Source organism: Procambarus clarkii, chromosome 66 (genome assembly GCF_040958095.1).
Source record: "Procambarus clarkii isolate CNS0578487 chromosome 66, FALCON_Pclarkii_2.0, whole genome shotgun sequence".
Classification (NCBI taxonomy): Eukaryota; Metazoa; Arthropoda; class Malacostraca; order Decapoda; family Cambaridae; genus Procambarus; species Procambarus clarkii.
Window position 1 is genome coordinate 10,761,428 of NC_091215.1, and position 21,854 is coordinate 10,783,281.

At 41.8% G+C, this 21,854-nt stretch overlaps 1 protein-coding gene across 1 annotated transcript in view; it reads right to left on the reverse strand.

Annotated features, from left to right (window-relative positions):
• Positions 1-8,071: 8,071 nt before the first annotated feature.
• The window catches only part of LOC138355203 (probable glutamate receptor), a 265,094-nt gene continuing 251,311 nt past the window's right edge, over positions 8,072-21,854 (reverse strand). The window contains exons 8-10 of the mRNA XM_069310057.1: positions 9,744-9,904; positions 9,272-9,282; positions 8,072-8,161 (exon numbers count right to left, since the gene is read on the reverse strand). Coding sequence (XP_069166158.1) covers positions 8,072-8,161; positions 9,272-9,282; positions 9,744-9,904 — 262 coding nt within the window. The remainder of the gene's footprint in view (positions 8,162-9,271; positions 9,283-9,743; positions 9,905-21,854) is intronic.

Consider the following 21,854-nt stretch of genomic DNA (forward strand, 5'->3'; position numbering starts at 1 on the left):
TCAGGCGAATACAAATGAATCGAACAATGGGATTTTGTGTAAACAAAGGGTATACATTGGGTAGACATGAAGGAGGAAAGAAGCTAAGGATAAATAGGGTACATACAAAGATTAATCAAGCGTAGTGGGCGCTGTTTGTCGAGCAGTGTCTTCGATGTTGGTATCTTGACGTTCTGGTCTTGTTCTTACTCTCATGGTGGGTAGAGTGAATAGTTCCGTAATTTAAATTAAATTATATTAATTAAATTTTTTATTCAGATAAGGTACATACATACAAGGTAAGATACAAAGTTGATGGATTTATAGATAGAGCTAGTACACACAATTCCTGAAGCCACTATTATGCAAAGCGTTTCGGGCAGCAAAGCGTTTCGGGCAGCGAAGCGTTTCGGGCAGTAGATATGGTATAAGTATATATGGTAGGTTGTTCTACTCTATGTAGATTGCTTCAAGAATTTGTAATCTTCTTACATCTTAAGTTTTGTCTATTATACAAATGTTTTTATTTAACATTTCTCTAGTTAGGGTGATGTCATGGTGATCTCATGTGATTTCTGTGGGCACCGGATTGAAGATGACAGGTCGAACGCCTCGTCAACTTGGTCGACATCATACCTATGTACTTAGATTGAAGGTGTTTTTTGGCTTAATGTGACTGGCATTCCATCTGCCCTAGAGACACTGCGCTACCATCCATTTTTCATGTCACAATATATAGAAATTAATTGGTGATTGTGTGATGCCTTGAATCTGGATTTTTTTAATTTTTTAGTGTGTTGTCCCCTATAAGTAAATTGACTGTATCATTAACATAGTATTAGTTCACTCCATTTATCCCTAGATTAGCTTGCATTATAATAATTTTTGATGAATACAATAATTGTGGAAATATAGTGAACACAGTGAAACTAGCGGAATATAACAATCTTGAAGAACTGTGAAGTGATTTTGTACATTTAAGAGAAGCCTGAGATGTCGTTTTTACTAGGGTGTTTGTTTTCTCTCCTCCATTTTATCTATGGTTATAGTGAGTGAGCTGTTGCCCTTTCACATAGTACTATACTTGGGAATATATGATAACATCACTTAGCTAGTGTTACTGGGTCGGGTGTACAAGTGGGCTCAGTTGGCGACCTGTTTGACCTGATTTTATGTTGGAAGGGAAAGGACCTCATTTGTGTTCGAAGGGACCTGATGCTTCCGTATCCTCGGTCACACTTGCAGGATGAGGTCAAAGAGGATCGAGTTATTTTACTTGCTACGGGTGCAAAGCTGGGTTTGTCGAAGGAATTTTACCCGTAGTGGACTAAAGAGCCCCCTCGGTGGTGATCAGTGGTGCCCAGTAGAAGAGGGAGCCAAGACCCGCAGCAATATATACAACAGCAAGACGTTTACCAACTTCACAAGGTTGGCTAACACACACAGGCAAGGGAAGGGTTGGGGGGATTAAAGACAATAGCAGTGCTAACCGACGCCTGTAACTAGCAATTAACATTTACTATAAACAGATCATATTATAACATAATTTCACTCAAATAATATAATACAATAACATTCAGTAGCATACACATGTAAATAATTAAGTTTCAGTATAGTTGGCCAAAATATAAATAGTAATAATGATACATTGACATTAAAGAATGACCACAGCGTCTCCAGTCGTAACTCTTTATTTTGTTTTTATTTTTACGTGCACGCATGCAATTAAATACAATAAAACAGAATACAATATAAACATGCCAGCAAAGAATGACAAAAACAAAACATAGTAACAATCAATAAATCAAACATAGAAGCACAGGCCTGAAGGACCGACAATAAAGCACAACATGAATTAAATACACAGAGAATAAACAGTCCCATAGCACAGAACCACCGGCCTGAAGGGCCGCCAGCAAAACAGGAACATGAAGCACCAGTAACAAGATAATATGGCAAAGAGCAATATTAACAATACACAACAATACACAATTAATAACAAAACAATACACACAAAAACACAGAAAATATATACATAAAGGAAACACAGGCTATATACAGAAAAAAGACAGGAACAAGCAAACTAGCAGCCCGAGGGGCCTTCCCCAATCACAAACAAGCACACCAATAGCACAAACAAACCGAAACAGGCCCATGAAGAAGCAAAGAGGAAACATCCACACGCACACACACACAACGTCACCCCCAATGCACGCAGGCACCGGGCAAACAGAGCACGGACTACTGATACTTTTCCGGATGCTGAGATGCCGGGAACTGTAAACAATGCGCCTTCCAAAGCATCTAGGCGTTCTCCGGAACCTGAGGTCCGTAAACCACTTCCGGCCGAGGCATTAAGTCTGGCACACCCTGGATAAAACACCGTCCTCACGGAACCCAAACGCAAGTAGGATCCCACGGAACTGGGAGCACGCGCTGAAGTGTATGAAAATGCACTGTGGAAAAAGTATGCACGTCCCCGGAGGCCAAGACAATAGGAAAGGGGTTCACTCCAGGGGCCTGGTAAAAGATGGTGTACTCAGAGGCACACCGGGGGGCACACAGGGCTGAACACCAGCGTGGTCACTAGGACCCACCTTGGGCTCCGCACAGGCTACCTCACTACCCACGGGATGATGCGCCCGCTGGGACCGCCCACAGCGGGCATCCTTCTTCAGCACCATGACGATGCCACGGCCAGCACCAGTACCCACCGCATCGAATGCAGGAGGAGCTACCACCTCCCAACGCGGAGAACTGTTCGCCGGAGGCAGAACCAAAGGCACTTTAGAGAGACGGGTGCCTACATAACCAGCAATACCAGGCACATGGACCTCCGCCACCACCAACCGCACAGAGTGCGAGGCATCCTGAACCACCTCCTCGACACTCGAAGCCTCACCATCACTGAAGTCACCCACATCCGCCCAGGCAGAAGACGAACGCCGGGAACGTTTGGGCATCAGTCGTACATCATCAGAGCCGGAAGCGGATCCAGAAACACTGGCCCCACAAGCCGGGCGGACTGACACACGATGCAAGACGGCAGCAGCCTCAACCACAGGGGGGAACCGAACCGCACACAACAGGAGGAGGCGCCACCACCCCAACATCCAGCACAGTCAGAACACAAGGCGAGGGCGCATAGCCAGGCGCAGGAGCAGAAGACGAGGAAGAGGAGAGCGCCGACGACGCACAGAGATCGCCCGGAAGGCCTACGGGAGCAGCGAGGACAGTGACAGGATCAGGAAGAACATCCGATGGCACGGCAACACCCGGAGGAGGGTCCGCAACAAGTAAAGGAAGGACGGGTGCCGCAGGGGGAGCCACAGCAGCTAACGGGACACTCACTTTCTCACTCCCGGAGTTCTCCTCTAAAAGGAGCGGCGGGAAATCCTCCTCCCGGAACAAGTTGACGGGAGCCACTGGAGCCCCAGTGTATCCAGCAGCCTGATGCCCCAACAGGCCACACCGGAAACAGGTATGGGCTGCTGAGCATAATACACTTGGACGTAGTACCCCATAAGCCGGACCGAAGATGGTATATCCGACCGCAGGCGTATTCTCAGGGTACAAATGTTCGTCTGCCTATCCGCATACCTCCCTGAGGAGAGCATGTTTACCCGCATACTGACGACAGCTCCAAACCTCCGGAAGTAGCGCCAGAGGAGGTCTTCAGGAAACTCCAGGGGCGCCCCATGCACACTGACATACGTCAGGGGACCACTACGATCCGAAATTGACACAGATCCAGCACCACCCGGCATCGGCAATGAACGCCCCTCGTAATGGCAGAGGAAGTCACAGTATTCCTCCTCCCCCCGAACTTGAGAACAACCCGGTGGGCAGTTACAAGCTCAACACTGTAGATAGACATCACAGGGATACGGAGCATGTCACACATAACTATCTCGACTTTCTGATATCCAGCCCAGGGAGTTCACACTCACAACAGGGAGAAGAAGGGCTCCCATTTTAAGCTCGCTACGTTAACACGTAGACAGGCAGCAACAGCAGGGAGTACAGAGACGCCCACATCCCCTGGTGACCAAAGCGGCAAACAACCCCCAACAACCAGGGAGGGCTAGCAAGACGTCCTCACTCCACGGCTGCCTGGGTGCAACTCCCTATGCAGTCTTGTACAGCCACTAGCACGCATTATGTTTTGGCAAGTCCTAAATTCAAATTTTCACACACACACATCCCCAGCAAGCAGCACGTAGCAGCTGCCTAACTCCCAAGTATCTTTTTACTGCCAGGTAAACAAGGGCATCAGGGTGAAAGAAACTCTGCTCATTTGTTTCCGCCTCCCCCAGGGATCGAACCCAGACGCTTAGGACTACGAACCCCGAGCGCTATCCAATCAGCCGTCAGGCCACCTTAATACATTAGTCTGCCACTTAGCACCAGTATCACGCTCTTAACACCCAGAAAATAGGACTCAAAAGTTGGAGCTCTAAACCCCACCGCTGTCGTCGCACAAGTTGATGTTCCATCATCACCCAGCAAAAATCTGCCATCAGAATAATTACAAATTCTGCTTTCAGACAACACTCAGCCCCCTTGTTTAACTCCCTAAACACGCTAAACATAATCTCACTCCACAAATTCTCTTGTGTCAACTACATTTACAAAACCCTGTTCTAAACTGCAAATCCTGCTCTGAAACTCTCCCTGGACAGATGTAATAGGACCCATTATCACCACACCAGAAATAAATATCTCCTTGATATTCCCAGAGTCAAACTTAACATGTGTAAACACTCTATGCAAATAAAAGGACCCAGTCTATGGAACTCACTCCCTATTAAATTGAAAAGCTGTCCAACTTTTGCGTCATTCAAAAACCATACTAAAAAGTACCTAATTTCATCTTCATAGTTTTTTACCTTTTGCTTTAAAATTGCACTGTATCTATTGCTACCCAATCTCCCAATCTTTATGTACCCAATCTGAACATCTTTATCATTGTGATCATTGTTGTCTTCTTATATGTGCTGTCAATCTGCTGTATGGTGTCTATTAATCTTGTTTTTAAAAAAAGGCACAACGGGCTCACCATAGCCCGTGCTACTTGGAACTCTGTTCCAGGTAGCGAATTTTTAACAACAACAACAACAATCTTGTTTAAATTACGAATCAAGCTGTCAATGTAATCAATCACAGCTTTAATATACCAATGTGCTTTAATATACCTACTAATCTCTCTCACCTCATTTTTTTTCTTGCAATGTATTTGTTATCATTTTATTAATTCTGATATAATTTACCTACTTAAAATTATCTGTTAGATTAAGGACCTGCCCGAAACGCTGCGCGTACTAGTGACTTTACAAGATTGTAAATATTGTACTATGCTACGTATTCTCACAAACCCAATGTACCTTCTTGTATATAAATAAATAAATAAATAAATAAATAAATAAATAAATAAATATTGTGGCAGAATTTAATATTAAATATTATAGCAGAAGCTGAGTCACAATAATGTGGCTGAAGAGTTGTAAATGGTCCAGGACTGGAATCAAATCACGAAACGGACCAAACGGTAGTTGACCATTGGGAATCGACTCTTCCATTGCTACTGTAGCCCTTAGAGTGGTAGAAGCTGAGTTATCCTGTGACTTCTGCACTCACCCATTGTACTTCTTTACTCACACTGCCATGATTCACCGGATTAAGGTTCGGTTCCGAGGAGAAGAACAGTCGTTCACTCGAACCCAAATGCGAACATCGTCAACACCAGCAATGCAGCCCCTATTGACATCCACGACGACAAAGTCGGCGCCGAACTTCTCTATACAAGCGAGGAGGCTCTGAAACTATTTGCCCCAGAACACCAGGAATCCCTACGAGAAACGAACCTGATAGGAATTCGTAATCAACGATACCTGGCAGATAGAACCATATTTGACAGATGTACCAGCATCTTCATCTGTGCCCAGGAACCTACCAACATACTGGAGAGCATGAACTACCAGAACCCGGCTCTGACAGCGATCAAAGTGAAGATCATCAAGAGCGACGAATACTTACACTCGACCTTGAAGGTGACATTCTCTACTGCTGCAGCAGCAACACACGCTGTAGAAAACGGGTTCAGGTTCCTTGACATCTCAATAACCCCAAACGCCATCAAGAAAGAAAGATACCATCAACTACGATAGTACTTATAGTGCTACAAATATGATCACTTCACCCCCAATTGCAAATTTACTGAAGAAAAATGTAGCATTTGCGCTCAAACTTACAACTACAAGTCTTTCCAGTCATCCACCCAGCTGTGCATCGTATGTAATGGAGCTCACATCTGTCTCTTTGGATTGCCCAATCAGACAATAGGAAATCCAGACGATGTCTGCCACCAGCCTGGCCCTAGACGCTACTAGTACGTCCGCCCCAACAACGACCTTCAATATACAAACATCAACGTTCAGCCAAGACTTTCGCAAAAATCAAGAAGACCAACTATCCAAGTTTGCTGAAAACTGAAAGTAAAAAGGAGAAAGAAGAGCCATGAAGTCTGAAGACCAGAAATGAAGAATGAAGAATGAAGGCCCACAAAGAATGAAGACCCAAGAATGAAGTACCATTATTGACAACCAACGACTATCACCAACAGCCAGCTGCTTGTGAGCCCAACCCCTGTATGTACTACAAATGACGCCCCACTCAGTATACTGCAGTCCAATTAAATTCAAAGCCGCGGTGGTTGAGCCACCGATCTTTACATCCCCACTTCGCCTAGTCTTCTGCTCCTCGCTCACGCTTTCTGCATCCTCGCCCAGTTCTGCCATTCCCTGCTTACAGCTCTTTGGGCATTTTCAAGTTCAAACGTTCTATTTGTACCTGGCTCCAACGCTACACCGATGTTCATACCGGCCCAGTCCCTATTCCCCCTCATCATGAATGAGACTCAGCATTCAGGTGATGATCACCCTAATAGCCCAATCAATCAGCGGCCTCAGTCACTAGCACACTGGTTCCCGTACTCATTCATTTCGCCGTTAAACAGGCAGGCTCTTACATCAACAGATACGTCTCCACCCTCAACAGGCTGCTGGCAGTAAACAGGCTACCCAAGATGATGGTACAAGATGGCCTATTCTAGGCTCCACAGACACTCGCAGCTCTAGCCGACCCGCTTTGAACAGCAACAGCTGCAGCAACATCCGCCAACCCAGGAACAGTGCAAACAGCACCACTGACCTCTGCACCAGCCCCCTCACTTAGCCTCGCTCCCACATCTCCAACAGAACCATCCTCAGAGACAGCTCCAACGACCTCCCACAGCATGCGGCCCAGAAATTTACAGACCAGACCAGCCAGGAAACACAACCACAAGATCAACTTACAACACCAGCGCCGCTCACGTGCCCATGAAAACCCAGCTGGAAAGATAACCCGGAGCACCTACAGAAAGGACTCAGAAGCCTTCAATGTACACCAGATGACTCTTGATCTGGTAACCCAGCTACATGTCACCAGGACTCCGAACATTGCCAGAAACCTTTCAAACGAGCAAAGGAAACAAAACTTCATGTTTTTCAGTGAGTTAGGGCATCTCTACCGCCAGACAATCGGCTCCACAGAGCTAACATTTTCCGGCCACCATCAGCAACATCTGTGACCCAATATTACTCGATGGACATCTAAGGGACTACGACTGCCAAGACTTGGACAACTCCACCTTCCAGGACCTACGAATGAAGAAGAAACCATACGCCTGGAAAGCAAATAAACTTGATCTACTCGTCGACCCGACAATGAAGTACTAAGGTTCTGAGCACCACCATCAACAGGAAGATGCCTTCTCCACGTGAGTAATATCGATACCCCTACACCAGCATGACAGCTGAATGCCACTCCACTAGCCTCATGCTGACCTAGTAAAATCAACATCAACTTCAAGATCAATACTTAATGCCAACCCATGGTGGACAAGCCACCGAAATTTCAAGCTCCTTCATTCACCATCCATATCCTTTTCCAGAATTTCAACTCCTCATCCTTCTTCCTCCACACACATTTTGCCAAACTCTTTGGACATGAAATCGCAAATCCGTCCAGGACTGACCAAAACGTTGGTTCTTCATTTCATTTCTTCATTGGGTGGTGAATATAATATTATAGCACCTGTAAAGCTTCGAAACTCACTGATGACGGCACAGGTCAGGACGCACTGTAATTATTTTATAATAATATAATTTCTAATTATCAATTATATACTAATTTTAAATTTGGAAAAAATTACAATTTGGATATATCAGAGTTAACACAGCGAGTTATGGGCAGGGTTATCTTCTTGAGGTTATCTTGAGATGATTTCGGGGCTTTAGTGTCCCCGCGGCCCGGTCCTCGACCAGGTCTCCACCCCCAGAAAGCAGCCCGTGACAGCTGACTAACACCCAGGTACCTATTTTACTGCTAGGTAACAGGGGCATAGGGTGAAAGAAACTTTGCCCATTGTTTCTCGCCGGCTCCCGGGATCGACCCCGGCCACAGGATTACAAGTCCAGCGTGCTGTCCGCTCGGCCGACCGGCTCCTTCAAGGGTTGGTGAGATGGGCGGTTGGAACTTCAACCCTTCTTCAGACTAATTCCATTCAGCCCGTCCTCCAAACAAAGACCCAAAGTCCATTCCATGCACCCGCCAAAACCCCTGTTTATGAATGAAAAACGGTTTATACATGACACACAACTGCTGACGTTCGAACACTTCTGGAACAAGTGCTTCACTGACGAATTTTTTTCAAACCACAACACTGTAAATGCTTTACCCACGTACTACAAATACAAATAATCGCCAACAGAACCTAAACACCTAACCTAACCTAACCTATGCCTATATATGCAAAATATACTAATATATTATAATAATAATTTATATTTAAACAAAATCCGTTTTGAATGAGCAGCGTGTACAAATTTATGAATGCGTCTGTGAGGTCGACCGCTGGATGTAATGGACTTGAGTCGAGGACGGGTTGGGTTGCGGGTGGATGGAGGAGAATGAACGTTAGACAAACCGGAACCAATGTAGGAGCCTCTCCACAGCGAAAAACCCAATGCTGATTGTCAATCCTGTTGAAAATAAAACAGTATACATACAACTGAATATATAAACTGTAAATCACACTTTCAGTGATGTAAATAATTATTTAATATGGATTATCGGCGGCTTGAATGTAAGTGCCTGTGTATAGCATTGTGGGACTCTCTACCTAGCCACATAAACCCACAAAACATTCTGCTGCATGTTAGCTGCAACAGCATGTTGCAGCTAACTTTACCTTAGCCATCCCTAAAATAAATGTGGTTTGCTTACCTCCATATAATATAAGTTGCAACCTAATCTTCATAAAATATAAATGTAAACAAAGCTGCCATAATTTAGAAAACATGTAAAGGTTTTATATATGGATGGGAAAATACTTGATAAATCCTGGTTCAAGTGATTAATGACTTCCTGGCACCAACATCAACGCACAATGAACTTCAGCACATATTACCACCTGTGTTATCATTTCATCCGCTTGAATTAGGTAGCATGCAAACCCTCCAAGTTTTAGTTAAGCTAGATTTGATAATGTTACTTCTATTAGTTAAATTCCCAATGTTCACAATATCGAAGAACAGCGCCGGATCGACGATGAATCAACATCAGCTTTGAATTAACGTTGATTTGGCGTTGAATTGTTGTTGATTCAACGTTGAAGTAGCGTTACTCTTTTTTATTGCTCCACTAGGTAAGTGTTAAGGTACCTGCAACTAGGAGGAGGAAGACTCCGATAAAGTCAGCGAGAGAAAGAACATGGGTGGAGACTCCGAACTCCTTCCCCGGGGGCACCATGCACGTCGTAGCGTTCGATACGAGTTCATCGAGATTACGGTTCACCAATCCCGACTCCTTCATCATCACCAACCTGCAATGGCAACCGCGATCATCATGAGTGAAGTATATTAATATGACAATCAACCCACACATCTAAAAAGGAAGGGAGAGAGTTTCGCTCCATCGTGGACTATTATCAAATCGAGTCCAAGATGTGATCATTATCACCCGACTTGATAATGGTCCAGGACGATCCGAAATGTCGCCACTTTCATTATTCTAAAATGTGTGGGTTGGGCGTATAATTTTCAGCCTCGTTCGTGTGAATTATTATCTGAATATTAAAATCTTTGTTAGTTATTTCAACTATGTGGTTGGATTTTTTTTAACCTAACTTTGAAGCATCTTTATAATTTGAAATAAGATTGTCCTATACGGATATGGTGCAGCAACTAAGGTTTTTTATCGTTTTTTGTTGCTGTATTTCAAGTTCTGTTTGCATATATATATATATATATATATATATATATATATATATATATATATATATATATATATATATATATATATATATATATATATATACAACTTTAGAACACTTTCCCACCAGGAGACTCGAACCCTAGCCAGTACAGAAGCCTTCAAGCAACTGGCATAACAGGTACGCCTTAACCCACTCCACCACCTGCTCAGACCCTTAAACGAGATGGTAATTTCGGAGTATTTATACACTCCAAAGACCACCATCTCCCAAGAGCACTAGAGCAAGTGAGGGGTCATTTTTACATTTTTTCATCAAGTCCCTGTTAATATGGGAGAACACTGTGTCTATGCTTGAGGCACAACTCTCCTAAACACGAGAGTGAAGTATACAACTTTAGAACACTTTCCCACCAGGAGACTCGAACCCTAGCCAGCACAGAAGCCTTCAAGCAACTGGCATAACAAGTACGCCTTCGCCTTAACCCACTCCACCACCTGCTCAGACCCTTAAAAGAGATGGTAATTTTGGAGTATTTATACACTCCAAAGACCACCATCTCCCAAGAGCACTAGAGCAAGTGAGGGGTCATTTTTACGTTTTTTCATCAAGTCCCTGTTAATATGGGAGAACACTGTGTCTATGCTTGAGGCACAACTCTCCTAAACACGAGAGTGAAGTATACAACTTTAGAACACTTTCCCACCAGGAGACTCGAACCCTAGCCAGCACAGAAGCCTTCAAGCAACTGGCATAACAAGTACGCCTTCGCCTTAACCCACTCCACCACCTGCTCAGACCCTTAAAAGAGATGGTAATTTCGGAGTATTTATACACTCCAAAGACCACCATCTCCCAAGAGCACTAGAGCAAGTGAGGGGTCATTTTTACGTTTTTTCATCAAGTCCCTGTTAATATGGGAGAATATGTATATATATATATATATATATATATATATATATATATATATATATATATATATATATATATATATATATATATATATATATATATATATGCAAACAAGCCTGAATGATCCCCAGGACTATATGCGACTGAAAACTGACACCGCAGAAGTGACTCGAATCCATACTCCCAGGAGCAAAGCAACTGGTAGCTACAGGTCGCCTTAATCCGCTTGACCATCATGACTGGACATATGGAAGTGATAGCCGAAGCTATTTGAACCACTTGCCCTCCAGCACTCGGATGGTAATCTTGGGCATAGCATTTTATCAAATCACCTCATTCTTTGGGGCACACGTGAGGAACACAAATGCGAACAAGCCTGAATGGTCCCCAGGACTATATGCGACTGAAAACTCTTGTTTTCGCATTTGTGTTCCTCACGTGTGCCCCAAAGAATGAGGTGACTTGATAAAATGCTATGCCCAAGATTACCATCCGAGTGCTGGCGGGGAAGTGGTTCAAATAGCTTCGGCTATCACTTCCTTATGTCCAGTCGTGATGGTCAAGCGGATTAAGGCGTCCTGTAGTTACCAGTTGCGTTGCTCCTGGGAGTATGGGTTCGAATCACTTCTGGGGTGTGAGTTTTCAGTCACACATATATATATATATATATATATATATATATTGTGACTGAGTTCCCCCCTTATATTTCTCCCACACCTGCAGTAAGAGTCATGTCTTCTTTTCCCAAGCGTTCTCTATGTAGCAGGCTACAATTGGATATATGGGAGAGAGTGAAGTGTTCTCGGAGAGCCGAGAAATTTGTGAAATAGTAATATTTTGGCCTGTGGTATAGGCCCTTTAGGGAGCCAAGATGGCGCTGGCCTTCCTGATTTCCCGCCAAAACCATGTGACGTCAGTGGCACCGGATTGGTCACCGACAGCAATGTGGCACCGGGAGCCAATGAAAACCTCCCGTGGCGAAAGTGACGCCATGAAGGAAGGGGGTCCGGCCAGCGCGCCGAGCTGGTGCCGTCAGTCAGACACGACACGTCAAAGAGGTCGGACGTGCGACGATTGGTCCTGTCAGTTTGACAGTTGTTTCCCGCTCCCGTGGATTTACGCGTCACCTGAAGTCTGCCAGTACTCTGAGAGGTCTTCCCTAGTTCATGTGTTGAACCAGAGAGGGAATCGCCGGTTATTTGAGCAACAAGTGCTCCAGTCAGGTACTGTGCAAGAAGAAGCAGTGAAGCCGTGCAGTGACGTATGTTACATCTGTGGCAGTTCACCAGTTCGTGACAGCGTAGTGGCTGACAGAGCCACTGGGTAGCTGAGGAAGGAGAGGACTATTTGGGGAATCCGGACAACTGTTGCTGAGACGTAGGCGGCAGCCGTTGATGGGAGAAGACGACGGCCAGGAGACCGACTCCAACCCTTCAAGAAGTCAAGAAGGATGACGGACCTGCAGTGAAGAGGGCACGGAGACGACGCGCTAAACGGTGGGACGACGAGAGGCTCTGGTAGGACACGACGACGTGTCGTGTGGGGGCGTTCCCGACACGAGGACCAGGAGCTACATCTCGACTCTCATCGGAGGATAGGTTGAAGTAGGTGTTTCTAGTTCCCTCCCCATTCCCCTTTAGTTAGCTATATTATTCGGCTATATTATCTAGCCTGAGGATTTTATATGTCGTGAGCAAGTCTCACCAATGTCACAGTGAGGCACCAGTTTGCCGTGTAGTACTATCAAGAGTACTTGTAATACTTATGTTGATTATTGGTGTGCACAGGCACCAGGAACAAGTGATAAATTTACTGTGTTGTGTATATCTTTCTAGAGATTTTGATGTGAACATATACAGTAGTGATAAATTATATATAATATTATGCCAGTATTTGGAAGTTAGGCTATGTGCCCAGAAACTATTTATTTTACCATTTACTGATGTCTGATCTATATGCATTATTATGTCTGTGTTCGTGCAGTGATTAATCATTAGTGAGTACAGTGAATTATTGCGTTATCGCCCACGAGAGAAAGTACTGAAAACTCCAGTGTTAATATTCCATAATATATTGTTGAATGAAGGGCAGTGAAGGCCATTACAGTGAGTCCTTGTAGCATTGATTGTAGAAAAGACTGTTTGAGCCTGAGTACAGTGTAACTAAGTAATATGTTCTATTGTGCCAATATCGAGAGTGCGAGTTTCTGGTAATATTGGAGAACTTAAAGAAACAGCGCGCGTGTATCTAGAAAACAAGCAATAATCTTTCGCGCGGGGGCCAGGCGATTAGCTGTTCTTGACACTTGATGAGGAGGGGAGGTGTTGCCACTTAGTGAGCGCATACTATTCGTGGGAACTACCGGCTGCTGCCAGGAACAGTTGATTTATTTATTATTGTTTGGCCTTGTGACATCTTTCATACATTTTAAGTAAAATACAAAATTACCATTGTGTTTATATCATTCCCTCCATTGATCGTGTGGCTATATTATACTGAAAGCATAGAGTGATAAGAGTACATACCTGCCTGATTCCTGATCTATTGAGTGTGACCTTGCCAAGGCTACCACTAATTCAACCAGTCCACTGAGGTGTTACTGGCCACCTAAAACACCAGTTGGCGACCTTGTGGTTAACCGTAGAGCCCAATTGTTGGGGAGGGCACATGACAGTCAAGTGAACGAGTCGTGTTCCCACTCCTTCTCAATCAGAGGCCGTTGAGATTGACTGGGAGACTCTCCTGGCGTGCAGTGGCGCCGTGAGGATCGAGTGAAGACCCGCAGGGCTACGGTGAGTGACCTTGAGCACAACTATTGTTCACCCCAGAGTAAGAATAGAGTAGTGAAACCCCAACAATATATATATATATATATATATATATATATATATATATATATATATGTCGTACCTAATAGCCAGAACGTACTTCTCAGCCTACTATTCAAGGCCCGATTTGCCTAATAAGCCAAGTTTTCATGAATTAATGTTTTTTCGTCTACCTAACCTACCTAACCTAACCTAACCTAGCTTTTTTTGGCTACCTAACCTAACCTTACCTATAAATATAGGTTAGGTTAGGTTAGGTAGGGTTGGTTAGGTTCGGTCATATATCTACGTTAATTTTAACTCCAATAAAAAAAAATTGACCTCATACATAGAGAAAAGGGTTGCTTTATCATTTCATAAGAAAAAAAATTATAGTAAATATATTAATTCAGGAAAACTAGGCTTATTAGGCAAATCGGGCCTTGAATAGTAGGCTGAGAAGTGAGTTCTGGCTACTAGGTACGACATATATATATATATATATATATATATATATATATATATATATATATATATATATATATATATATATATATATATATATATATATAATTGAAACTCACACCCCAGAAGTGACAGTTGCATATAGTCCTGGGGACCATTCAGGCTTGTTCGCATATATATATATGGAAATGTTCGTTTGTTCAAAATCGCTAATCTCCGAAAGTACTTCACCGATTGTTTTGAAATTTTCACACAACGTTCCATTCTCTTCCGAGCAGGTTTTTATATACATACTATATAGATGTCACGTCTGTGACGGTAAACAACATGCTTTTTCTGAAAAACTGTGTTTTCATGTGAGGAAAATCTTCGAAACCTCTTTACTGATTGTTTTGAAATTTTAACACACCGTTGCATTCGAAAAGGCGCATATTTTTTATATATCTACTATGTACATGCCTTACCTGTGACCGGAAAAAACATGCTATTTAAAAAAAAAAATAGCGCCATCTGTTGGATGTAAGTGCAACACACGCTGTAATCTCCGAAAGTTCTTCACCAATTGCTTTGAAATATTGACACAACGTTGCATTCGAATAAGCACATCTTTTTATGTGCCTACTATATAGATGCCACCCTTGTGACAGGTAAAAACATACGTTTTTGAAAAACAGCTCCATCTGTTGCTCATAAGACCAACTCATGCTATTCTAAATATATTCCAATTCCAATTCAGTGTTTCTGATTTCATTGATAAATCGAATTTTTATAAATTTCGATTTATTTTAATTTTGATTTCATTATTTTCTATGACATTGCTGTGGAATTGAGCTGTGTTGTTTACCATACCGTTCAATCTGTGAGTATAGTTTATATTTTTATTTTTTTCAATATTTTTCATTTCGTTTTTTGAACTGTTTTTCTTATATTTCAGTGATGGGAACATCTGGGGCCAGATTTCCGAAGCAGTTACGCAAGTACTTACGAACGTGTACATCGTTCCTCATTCTTTGATGGCTTTGGTTACATATATTCAACAGTTTACAAGCATGAAAACTTGCCAATCAACTGTTGATATTATTATAAACAGCCTCCTGGGGCTTCGGAACTCATTAACTGTTTAATAATTGTAAAATAGCTGCCGAAGATTGAGAAAAGATGTACAGGTTTGCGTAACTTCTTAGTAAATCTAGCCCCAGATCATTTGATGTTCTCAATTATCTGATGGGAACATCAGATCATTTAATCATCAGACGAGGGAGTGGGGAATTGCGGGAAAGATTAGGAGACAGGAGTGGGAGTGGTGCGAAGGACGAGGGGATTTGGGAGGGGGTAATGGTGGGGGAGGAGTTGGAGATGGTGGGGGATGAGGGGAATGGAGAATGGTTGGGAGGACAAGGGGATAGGGGAGTGGAGAATGACAGGACGGGGGAGGGTGGGAATGGTAGAGAATACGAGGGGACCGGGGGAGTGGGAGATAGTGGGGAGGACGAGGGGATCGTGGAGTGGGGAATGGTTAGGAGGACGAGTGGATGCTGGAGTGGAGGATGAAGGGGAGGAAAAAGGGACGAGGGAGTGAGGGATGGTTGTGAGGACGAGGGAGTGAGGAATGGTTGGGAGGACGAGGGGACGGGGAAGTGAGGAATGGTTGAGAGGTCGAAGGGACAGGGGAGAGGGAAATGGTGGGGAGGACTGAGAGACAGGGGAAGGTTGCTGTGACTCAGCAACCCACGTGCGTTGCTGAGTCACCTCCATGGTTCATTCTCAAGTGAAAAGAATTTACAGAACTGGTTGATTTATACCCGCACTGGGTCAGGTGGTAAAAACATGGGGAATGAAGCACATAACAACATAAGAATAAAGTTAACTGCGGAAGGCCTATTGGCCCATACGAGGCAGCTCCTATCTACATACAAAGATTAATCAGGTGTAATTGGCCTGTTATGATGAACAGTGTCTTCTGTGTTGGCATCGTTATGTTCTGGTCTTGTCCTTACTCTCATGGTGGGTAGAGTAAATAGTTCCGTGATTTGGGTGTTCATGGTAGGTTGATCTATTCTTATGTGAATTGCTTCAAGAATTTGTAATCTTCTTGCATCTTGAGTTTTGTCTATTATACAGGAATTTTTGTTCAACATTTCTCTTGTTAGTGTGATGTCATGGGCTTTTCTCATGTGATTCCTGGGGACACCAGATTGAAGATGACATGCCAAACGCCTCGTCAGCTTGGTCGACGTCATACCTATGTACTTAGATTGAAGGTTACATCCTTCGTGGGGGCAAGTGTAAATGTATACAACGCTTGACTCCTGTAGAGGGTTCTCGGTCGGCTTCGGGCTGTTTTTGATAAGGAGTTCAGAAGTCTTCTTGGTTTTGTAGAATATGATCAGGTCTATGTTTTGGTTAGGAGTAATGCTTTTTACTCCTTTACAGATTATTTCTTTCATTATTCTTTCCTCTTTTATATGCTCACTGTGCATGGTTGATTTGTAATATAATTTTATTAGAGGTATTGTGATTTCTATTCTAGGTTCAGGATTATACCATCGGTCCAAGTGTCTTCTTATAGCATCGTTTATTTCCGCGTTGCTATATCCGTTGTTCAACAATACCTGAGTTACTCTTTCGAACTCTCTACTCACGTTGTTCCATTCGGAGCAGTGCGTAAGAGCTCGAAGTTCTCAATGCTTATATTCGTCGAGCGCTTACTCACTGCACCGAATGGAGCATCGTGAGTAGAGAGTAGATATATATGTAACTGAAAACTCACACCCCAGAAGTGACTCGAACCCATACTGCCAGAAGCAATGTAACTGATGTACAGGATCCCTTAACGACCGGACAAAAGAAGATGGTAGGCCAGGCAAATTCCCCATCCCCCGCTGGCACTCTGTTGGTAATCTTGGGCTTGGTATTTTATCAAATCACCTCATTCTTTGGGGCACACGTGCGAACACAAATGCGAACAAGCCTGAACGGTCTCCAGGCATATATGCAACTGAAACTCACACCCAAGAAATGACTCGAACCCATACTGCCAGAAGCAATGCAACTGATGTACAGGATCCCTTAATCACTCGACCAGACAAAAGAGGATTGTAGCCAAGGCTAATTCCCCATCCCCCACTCTGTTGGTAATCTTGGGCATGGTATTGTATCAAATCACCTCATTCTTTGGGGCACACGTGAGAAACACATATACGAACAAGGCTTGTTCGCATTTATGTATATAGCAGAAATATAGAAAGAAGCGCCTATTCGAATGCAACGTTGTGTAAAACTTTCAAACCAATCGGTTAAGAGGTTTCGAAGATTTTTCCCACTTGAAAAACACATGAAAAATACAGTTTTTCAGAAAAAAATGTTTTTTTTTACCGTCACAGACGTGACATCTATATAGTATGTATATAAAAATCTGCTCAAATTCGAATGGAACGTTGTGTGAAAATTTCAAAGCAATCCAATCGGAGAAGAGCTTTCAGAGATTAGTGGTTATGCGCAAACGAACATTTACACACACACACACATTCACACACACACACACACACACACACACACACACACACACACACACACACACACACACACACACACACACACACACACACACACACACACACACACTCACACACACACACTCACTCACACACACTCACACACACACACTCACACACACACACTCACACACACACACTCACACACACACACATATATATATATATATATATATATATATATATATATATATATATATATATATATATATATATATATATATATATATATATATATATATATATATATATATATATATGACCGCATATTCTGTATTTATTATTTTCTGGTTTAGGGCTTCTATCCCTCTAACTATTTTCTTAGTATCAGGGCTTAGTTGAAATAGGAGTTCTCCAAACTCATTTTCGCACTTTTAAGGTGAAGAAAAGAAGTGATTTACTATAGAGTGTATTACACTTATTTATACAATTTGCACAACGTTTCGAACCTCCATGCTTCATTCTCAAGTGAACAGATCTTACAATGCTGGTTGATTTTATACCCGCACTGGGTCAGGTGATAATACAATAAAGGTGAAAACATGGGGGGATACATAAGGGATAAATGTGAGGTGAAACATAGAGGTAACTGCAGAAGGCTTATTGGCCCATACGAGGCAGCTCCTATCTAAACACAAAGATTAATCCAGTGTAATTGGCCTGTTATGTTGAACAGTGTCTTCTGTGTTGGCATCGTTATGTTCTGGTCTTGTCCTTACTCTCATGGTGGGTAGAGTAAATAGTTCCGTGATTTGGGTGTTCATGGTAGGTTGTTCTATTCTTATGTGAATTGCCTCAAGAATTTGTAATCTTCTTGCATCTTGGGTTTTGTGTATTATGCAGGTATTCTTGTTCAACATTTCTCTTGTTAGAGTGATGTCATGTCGCTTGTCTCATGTGATTCCTAGGGGCACCGGATTGAAGATGGCATGTCAAACGCCTCGTCAGCTTGGTCGACGTCATACCTATGTACTTAGATTGAAGGTTACATCCTTCGTGGGGGCAAGTGTACATGTATACAACGCTTGACTGCTGTAGAGGGTTCTCCGTCGACTTCGGGCTGTTTTTGATAAGGAGTTCGGAAGTCTTCTTGGTTTTGTAGAATATTATCAGGTTTATGTTTTGGTTAGGAGTAATGCTTTTTATTCCTTTACGAATTATTTCTTTCATTATTCTTTCCTCTTTTATATGTTCACTGTGCATGGTTGATTTGTAATATAATTTTATTGGAGGTGTTGTAGTTTCTGTTCTAGGTTCTGGATTATACCAACGGTCCAAGTGTCTTCTTATAGCAGCGTTTATTTCCGCGTAGCTGTATCCGTTGTTCACCAATACCTGAGTTACTCTTTCAAACTCTCTACTCACGTTGCTCCATTCAGAGCAGTGGGTAAGCGCTCGACGAATATAAGCATTGAGAACACTAGCTTTTTATCTTTGGGGGCACTCACTTCTACCGTTCAGGCATAATCCTATGTTGGTGGGCTTGGTATATACGTTGGTGCTTAAAGAGGTTCCTGTTTTTGTTATTAGTACATCCAAGAATGGCAGACTGTTATTTTCACTATTTTCATGTGTAAATCGGAGTACTGACTCTCTCTCTAGATGTCTTTTTAGGCCAATTAGTTCATCTGAGTCTTTTACTATTACGAATATGTCATCTACATAACGGCAATATACAGTTGTTTTTTGTCTGCTACTGAAGACCCTGTCTTCGATGGTTCCCATATAAAAATTAGCAAATAAAACTCCTAAAGGGGAGCCCATTGCTACTCCGTCTATTTGTAAATACATGTCTCCTTGTGGACTGATGAAAGGAGCTTCCTTTGTACATGCTTCGAGAAGACTTTTCAAGTGTGGCTCAGGTATGTCTAATTTGGGGGTGCTCTCGTCTCTGTATACTCTGTCCAGTATCATTCCTATGGTTGTGTCGACTGGGACGTTGGTAAATAGGGATTCAACGTTCAGGGATGCGATGATTCCATCGGGCTGGGTAGATTTGATCAATTCTAGGAAATCTGCTGATGATTGTAGACTAAACTTACTTGGAGTGTATGGAGTTAGGAGTTCGTTGACTTTCTTTGCCAGGTGATAAGTTGGGGTTGGTATTTGGCTGATTATAGCGCGTAGTGGGTTACCTGGTTTATGCGTCTTAACATTGCCGTAGGCATATCATAAGCCATAGTCGCCTTATATATAGTATATATATATATATATATATATATATATATATATATATATATATATATATATATGTATATATATATATATATATATATATACTATATATATATATATATATATATATATATATATATATATATATATATATATATATATATATATATATATAGTATATATATATATATATATGTATATATATATATATATATAGTATATATATATAGATATATATATATATATATATATATATATATATATATATATATATATATATATATATATATATATATATATATATATATATGTCGTACCTAGTAGCCAGAACGCACTTCTCAGCCTACTATGCAAGCCCCGATTTGCCTAATAAGCCAAGTTTTCATGAAATAATTGTTTTTCGACTACCTAACCTACCTAACCTAACCTAACCTAACTTTTTCGGCTACCTAACCTAACCTAACCTATAATGATAGGTTAGGTTAGGTTAGGTAGGGTTGGTTAGGTTCGGTCATATATCTACGTTAATTTTAACTCCAATAAAAAAAAATTGACCTCATACATAATGAAATGGGTAGCTTTATCATTTCACAAGAAAAAAATTTGAGAACATATATTAATTCAGGAAAACTTGGCTTATTAGGCAAATCGGGCCTTGCATAGTAGGCCGAGAAGTGCATTCTGGCTACTAGGTACGACATATATATATATATATATATATATATATATATATGTCGTACCTAGTAGCCAGAACTCACTTTTCAGCCTACAATGCAAGGCCCGATTTGCCTAATAAGCCAAGTTTTCATGAAATAATATATTTTCTCTAATTTTTTTCTTATGAAATGATAAAGCAACCCATTTCATTATGTAAGAGGTGAATTTTTTTTTATTGGAGTTAAAATTAACGTAGATATATGACCGAACTTAACCAACCCTACCTAACCTAACCAAACCTATCTTTATAGGTTAGGTTCGGTTAGGTAGCCGAAAAAGTTAGGTTAGGTTAGGTTAGGTAGTCGAAAAACAATTAATTCATGAAAACTTGGCTTATTAGGCAAATCGGGCCTTGCATAGTAGGCTGAGAAGTGCGTTCTGGCTACTAGGTACGACATATATATATATATATATATATGTCGTACCTAGTAGCCAGAACTCACTTCTCAGCCTACTATTCAAGGCCCGATTTGCCTAATAAGCCAAGTTTTCCTGAATTAATATATTTACTATAATTTTTTTCTTATGAAATGATAAAGCAACCCTTTTCTCTATGTATGAGGTCAATTTTTTGTTATTGGAGTTAAAATTAACGTAGATATATGACCGAACCTAACCAACCCTACCTAACCTAACCTAACCTATATTTATAGGTAAGGTTAGGTTAGGTAGCCAAAAGAAGCTAGGTTAGGTTAGGTTAGGTAGGTTAGGTAGACGAAAAAACATTAATTCATGAAAACTTGGCTTATTAGGCAAATCGGGCCTTGAATAGTAGGCTGAGAAGTGCGTTCTGGCTATTAGGTACGACATATATATATATAAATATATAAATATATATATATATATATATATATATATATATATATATATATATAAATATATATATATATATATATATATATATATATATATATATATATATTATATATA